The sequence below is a fragment of the Coloeus monedula genome (genome assembly GCF_965178545.1).
Source record: "Coloeus monedula genome assembly, chromosome: 2".
In the NCBI taxonomy this organism is placed as follows: domain Eukaryota; kingdom Metazoa; phylum Chordata; class Aves; order Passeriformes; family Corvidae; genus Coloeus; species Coloeus monedula.
This window is the reverse complement of record NC_138782.1, coordinates 11,490,284-11,497,414: the sequence shown is the minus strand read 5'-3', so window position 1 is coordinate 11,497,414 and position 7,131 is coordinate 11,490,284. Positions and strand designations below refer to the sequence as shown.

Below are 7,131 nucleotides of genomic sequence, written 5' to 3'. Positions count from 1 at the left end.
AATTGTAAAGAGTGAGCTGTTGATATTGAAAGGTTAATGCTGTACCCTCTTTTTTATCAATTGTGTGTTCTCTATCAAATCTATGTCTTATCTCATGTCTGCTTTATCAGATCTGCTTAAGTAAGGTACACATTTGAAGCCTCTTCTAAATTTAATTTCTCCTTCTTGAAAGTCCTGCAACTATTAAAAAAAGAGAAATCCTTTTACAAAGTCTATTTTAGACAAGGGACACAGGCCAAGTTCAAGTATTAACCATTTGCCAACTATGCCCTTGATCACAAAATACTCCTCTCATCTTCAAATTGATCAGTAACCTAAAATAGAGCATTTTAAGATAATGTGCCCATTCCTAATTTCTTTTATTCAGTTAAAGGAAATAAGTTGGTACAAATTTCCCTTAAAATTGGCTGTTGACCTTTCCTGACAGTAAACTTCATGAAATAAAATAACTGATTTCTGTTCCTAGGCTTTAGCCACTCAAAGATCTTGATTGTGAAGGGAGAGCTGCTGGTAACTATCTAGAGCATCAAAAAATAAATTTTGGAGGTTTCTTGGCACAAACTGCAGTGTGGTGGAAAGCCACTGTTGTACAGCTTGTGTTCAGAACCATCTGGATGCTGCCCAGTGAACTCCCACGTGTTTCCAGTGGTTTTGAGATCCTTCCTTTCACTTTGGTTTCCATCTATTCTGTAGAGGTGAGGAAAACCATCAACCCCCCTCACTGCCCAAATACTTGCTCTGCTGAATCTTAAATTCTCATGTCCAGCTTGTGTATTTTTTTCCTGCTTGCTTGATGTCTCACCAGTTCTTGTGAAATTTGGAAACTTCCGGTGTTAATTCCCCATTGATTGTTGTTCTCCTGAGCACTACTGTAATTTTATTCTCTTGTCTCTGGGTGCACGAGGAGCAGGAAGCTCATGGCAAAGCTGCAGCTGTAGGCAGCGTGCATTTTAGGTGCTTGCAAGCTTTCTCCTCTGGAAGTAATGATGGTAATGGTGAAATTAAAACTGGTAATTATGAAATTAAAAATGGACTAGCAGATCTGTTAGGAGGCCTGAGCAGAGAGAATGCAGAGATCTTGTGTTTATCAAATATGTTGCTGAAGATCTACCTCACAGGCTGGTTTCTATGTTTAGCTTTTCCAGGCAACTCTACTTCTAACAGTGTTTTTCTTAATTCTATTTCCCCCTCCTCCTCCCCATCCCCAATGAGCTATGTGTCCTTGTGTCTTTGGCCCCAGTTGTTTTGCATGGCAATTTGATCTTCCAAATGCATCATTTCCTTATCACTAAAAGCAAGGATTTCGAGTTACATCTCATGGCCTTAGCCTGGAGGCCAGTTCCTTGTTGGTGTACGGTCGACTTTTTCAGCTTCATGTTGTATTTCATGTACTCAGTGTCAAAAGCCTTCCTTCAGCCCTGTTTTTTAGCACTCTCCAATAGTGTAGCTGTGGCTGACATTAAAAATATGTCCAATGTTCCCCCTACACCAGTTAAGAATGTTTTGACAAGGATTTTCTAGTGCTGGAAAAGTATTTTTGAAATGATGTAACTTCTGCTTAAACCTCACTGTCTCCCTCTCAGGCTCTGATTACAGGGCTCTGAATGCTTTGTATTAACTGTTAAAAGCCACTCTTAGAGACTCTTTGAGAGAAATCCTCTCTTTCTGCACACAAGGCAATCCAAGATGGTAGTTTGCTTAAAAACAAAGGGGTATATGCTCTGATAACACATGCTTTTACAATAATGAAATGAAGAAGGAAACTTAGTGTAATTAATTGTCCCATTCACTCATGGAATGATTGAAAGGAAAATGTTGGTAAAAGCATTTTTACCATTTTGGTAAAAACAAAAGCTAGTGCCTTTTCAAACTTGGGTTCTATAAGCTTTAAATATTCAACAACTTTAAGCATAATGTGCCTTTTTCATGTTAGACTCATCTTACTTCCAATCCTCTGAGCAGTTTGGATGCCAGCTCTCAAAACTGACAACTCTTGCCCTGCTTAAAGGACTCAAAGGATTTAGATGAAAAATTTATTTAAATGTTTAATCTCTATCACCCCTTGGCATAAAAAGTGAACTTTTAGCCATTACCAGAACTGCAGAAGATAGTCTAGAATTTAATACACATAACAGGAATGAGAGAATCTTGGTATATGCCTTGACCTGGGAAAAACAGGTTCTGCCTTTCAGTGACATAAAATCCTTTTTTTAAATGGCTAAAATTTTGTTACTGTTCTATCTGGGAAAATTGCACCACTCTGAATTGATAGTTAAAACTGTAACTAAACCAAAGGAGATGACTGTAAGAGTTTTGTGGAACAAATACCTTTGAAATTACATCCCAAGTATAGTAGTAAGGAATTTCTAAGTGCTGGAATTACCTGGAAGACCATCTCTGAAAGTGTAATCTTTGTTCACTAACTTCTTTTTGAGCCTCAAGATCTCTTGGGGTTTTTGAGTTTGATTTTGGGTTGGGTTTGTTTTTTCCTTAACTGAGGTATCAGACATTAAATATGTGCAACACATCTGGAATACAGGCAAAACTGGTACCAACACAAAAAAGTGTAGAAAAGATTTATTGTAAACAAAAGAATTTCCTGCAAACAGTAAGGAAAAAGGCTTCTGGTTTTTTAAAAATGCCACAACTTTGAATTACATAAAAGTCTCCCAACCTACTCGGTAACAATCCACAAATAGTCCACTCAAGTCAGTCATGGAATTGGCTTTGATTTTCCTTGCAGAGAGGAGCTCCAACCTCTGAGGTTTAATGTCGGCTCTTGAGCAAGATCTATTTTTTTCATACCTCTGAGGCAAGAAGGCAAAGAATGACCCAACAAAACGGAAACAGAACTGCGGCAACATTGGGCCGGGCTCTGTTACCTTGTCAGGCCCTCGGGGCGCCATCTCCACCGGCACGGGGCCCCTACCAGCCCCGGGAGCTGCTCCCTCCGGCCGGGCCGGCAGCGCTGGGCCCGGGGCGCTGCTCCTCCAGGCGGTGGAACTCGGTGCGGCGGAAGCGAGCGGCCAGCGTGTTCACCATCCTTCTCAGCGTGAAAAAGGCCGCGACCACTTGGAAGGAGAGGAAGGCGGCAAAGATGATGTGGACGGCTCGCTCCAGAGAGTGGATTTTCAGGCCTTCATTAAACAGCAAGAAGAGAATTATAGGCAACTGCGGGAGGAGAGTCAGGAGCCAAAACCCAGCCAGCTCAGGCACCTGTAACAGGGAGACACCACCAATTAAAAACCCGACGGCTGGGATGAAAAATCCAAAATCTTGTGAAGGAAAGCCATTTTGTTTTAAATTCTCAAAAGCCAGCACATAATGTGAGAAGGCAAAGTGAGGTGGCTTCATATTTTCATATCCAGTGTTTTTGAGCATACTTGTATTTTCTGACAAAACAGTTTGAGGGAGTGAAGGCTCTCTTCTGAGGGAAAACTACTTGGAATTCAGAGAATTAAGTGGAAGCTGATGCCAAGGGAATAGAAGATGAAGAGAAATAACCATCTCCTCAGCTTAAATCTCTTAAATAAAATGTCTGCCAGCTAAACTCCCAAAAGCAGAAATTCTTGCAGAAATTATGTACATCTGGTAACGTACTTTCTCCAGGAGATTGCCCACGTATCCCAGGTAGAGTCGAATGAGCTCTGTCAGAGAGACCAGGATCATGATGGTGACCAGGATGAACTTGTAATAATCTGATAAGACTGGATACTGGAGGGGAAGAAGAGAGTAGAAGTTTCTGCCATGCAGTCTGTGATTAATTGAAGATACTCTTGTGCTATTGTCAACTGACAGTAGTGGCATTCAAATACCCCTAAACCTCCAGTTCCCAGGAATTCCCAAATCAATTTAACAACCTCTAACTCCAGTGAGCTGTGCCCCATACTAGGTGTTTGATGTGATATACATTTACAAACCAGCACTTTCCTTCATTCTCACCTTCAGGTAGAGGATGGCAACTGTGATGAGCCACCAAAACGGGAAGAAATAAACGTTGAAATAGAGGGACATCTGCAGTGGCAAACTGGAAAGGATTTCACAATCTGCAGAGAGAAAGAAGATTTCATCACTCCTGCTGTAAATATGACAGAAGGATACTGCTCCATCTTAGCTTCATGCAGGGCAATAACACTCTTCCCACTCAAATTAAATGTTAAGAAAAATATTTTTATTTCCACACCCTATCTGGAGTTACATCATTTCCTGGAACCTAAAGCACCTTTTGGTTCCTGGGACAGAACATTTTTATCAGTCATATATTCAACTTGAGTGTCCAATTGTTGATTACCTTGGTGGCTTTTAGCTTATTCCACCACCTCTGAGGCTTAGCTCAAGAGAGCTGCTAGAGAGCAGGCTTGCATGGACCACTCTTCATTTTCAACCTTTTACTTAAACAGAAACTTGGATGGAAACCAGTAATTTGTCAGATTCTTAAGAGATAATTTCAAATATGTGTCAAACTAATGCTCAGCCTTTTAAGTCTGTAGAGAACAAAATGCATTCACTCAATGGCAACGCAGAGAACAGCAAGTCTCCAAGGTGGGCAGTAAATTCTATATTTACAAATTTAAAATAGACCTACAAGGTCAGACTTATGAAAAAATTTAAAAGGGAATCATTCATTTTTATATGCCATATTCTAGTAAACTGATATTGCATCCATTTTGGTTTGTCCCTCTAGGCACATCTTCACTCGGTTACTACCTGAGCAAGTTTAAAAAGCACTCACTGTCATCTGCTGGTTTGCATTCAAGTCCTGTGCCTCTGCCTGTCACGTTGGTGGTGTCTGACTGGAAGTTCCTCTAAACAGTCACACTGCCTCACCTCCAGCCTCAGAACCACCTCTCTTCTGACACTGCCTTCTCTTTTGAGATCCTTCAACCACTCTCACACCTCTGTTCCACCTCAGTCTGGCATTCCACGCAGCCTGGTACAGTCTGTTTCACACGTCTTTATGCCAGGTGCCGAGGGAGCCATGGTAACCACTAGAAATAAGTGGGAAGGGGGGAGGATTTGGGAACAGAACTGGGACACACCTGGGTGTTGTGAGGGGGAGAGATTTGTTATACTGAAATAGAAGGTGCAAGACTATCTATCTATCTAGTAATCCCATTTTTAAGCATCGACACTTTCTTACATCTGCAAAGGAATTAAAATCTATAGGTACCTCAAAAGCAGTTTCACCATCTACCTAAAAGTGTCCCAGCTGTCCTAACGCAGGAATCTCTTGAACACCAAGACAACTTGAGCAGTCACCAAGATAAAATTCCAGAACACTGCTTTCTTTCAAAAAAACCCACAACCATCCAGTTATAAGTAACTACATTTCTGTCCCATATGAATTGGATAAAAATGTAATGGTTCATGGCCATATTACGTAAAAACAGAGAAGCCAAGAATTCTAATTTCAATTGTGATAACAATGTTTAGGTATGTTAAAGGTTTCCTTGACATGGCATTGCTATTTATAAATTCTGTGCAAGTTCTAAAACTGTGTTTGGATGAATGTTTAAGCAATATAAGCCAATTCTAATTCATTTTTCTATCCCTGAATTAAATTAATGCTTATTTTCTGTGACTGCTAAAATTAATGGAAAAGCCAGACAGTATTGCAATGGCCAGTTGCTACAGCAACTCACCAAGATATATATGTGTAAAACTTAATTTTTGAAATCCCGATGTCCAATAATTTGCAATTGGTTTCAGTGGATTGGATATTAACATAGGAGTATTCTCTGAAGAGAAAGTGGAAGGAAAAAAGCTTAAAGAGAGAAGCTATTTGTGAAATGTTTGATAAATGAAATGAAGAACTAGTAAGTGTCAGCAGCGTTACTACACAAAGAAAGAGGGTACTCCTGTCTTGAAATAAGAACGGCTTTTTGATTAATTTGATCGTCTTAGAACGGATTTATCGGTTTAAATGCACCCAGCCTTTCTGCGTGGCCGTACTGTGTGCATTTCCACGGCTACTCTCGCGCCGGAGGTTTGAAAAGGGCGCGTGTTGGCCCGCGAGTTCCACTGGCGATGCGATGGGCGCAGCTATCGGTCACCACGACAGGCAGGGTCAATAAAGAGGAAGCCGACAGCGAAAGCAGCTCCTGCGAGCGGCGGGTCCCGGCGCGGCCCCGGGCCCGGCACCCACAGGGGGCTCCGGGCCCAGCCCCGCCGCCTGCCCGGCCCGAGGCCGCGGCCCGCGCGGTACCTGCGCGGTAGCCCGGGAACCCCGGCGGGGCGCGGGGCACATCGCCGAGCGCGGAGTGGCGGCTGTCGCTGAACACAGAGCTGCTGAAGGAGACGAGCCGCCGCCGCAGCGGCTCGGGCAGCGTCGGGGGTCCCTCGGGCCGCGCCATCGCGCCCGGGCCGCGGCAGGGCCGCGCACGCGCCGTGGGGCCCGGCTCGGGAGAGCGGCTGGAGCGGAGCGGGAGCGATCCCGGGTTTGGGGCGGGAGCGATCCCGGGTTTGGGGCGGGGGGAGCGGAGCCTCCGCCCCGGGGATGGACCCCGAGCCCACCGGGGCGCGGCATTGGGGGAATGCAGCCCGCTCGGCAGCGAGCCCGGCCCCGCCCGTGTGCGCTGCCCGCGGCAGAGGCCTGGGGTTCGGGGTTCGGGTGCCAGCGTCTCCCCTCAGTTCGGGCATCGCTTTGCTGCCTTGCGGATCAGTCAGAGGGGATCTTTTTTTCTTCTGCTCTGCGAGGCCAGGGTGTGGGTTTTCTGAGACGGTAACCGGAATGTTGGCCCGAGGAAAGCTGCTGTAGAACCGCTCTGCTTCCATCTGGATAAATCCGGGGAAATGCTCGTCCTCGATGGCGGCGGGAGAGAGAGGGGGAGTGAAAGAAGGGTGAACATTCTGTGTCGCGACTTAAAGTGGATGTGAATGACTCGTTTTACGAGAGATGCAGGTGTAACTGAGCCAGAAAATACCTTTTCCTCAAGGAAACCTGTGTGTGGTACTCGGAAGTTAAAAGCTGTCGTGAGACCAACACGGCCATTCTAGCCAAGTCAGCTTTGTCCCTTATTAGAGGTCTCATGGAATCACAATAAGTTAATAATGTAAACCCAACTTCTTCTTGTGCTTCTTTTATTTGGAAAATGTAGGCCCCCTAGAAATGAGGTGGCTTGCTCACTAGGC

The 7,131-nt window shown here is 44.3% G+C and overlaps 1 protein-coding gene across 1 annotated transcript; it reads right to left on the bottom strand.

The window, feature by feature from the left end:
• Window positions 1-2,925: 2,925 nt before the first annotated feature.
• TMEM17 (transmembrane protein 17) lies at window positions 2,926-6,353 on the bottom strand (the record flags this gene model as incomplete). Its single annotated transcript, XM_082302842.1, has 4 exons — window positions 2,926-3,216; window positions 3,601-3,714; window positions 3,943-4,046; window positions 6,206-6,353. The coding sequence occupies 4 exons, from the start codon at window positions 6,351-6,353 to the stop codon at window positions 2,926-2,928; spliced, it is 657 nt and encodes a 218-aa protein (XP_082158968.1).
• Window positions 6,354-7,131: the final 778 nt, after the last annotated feature.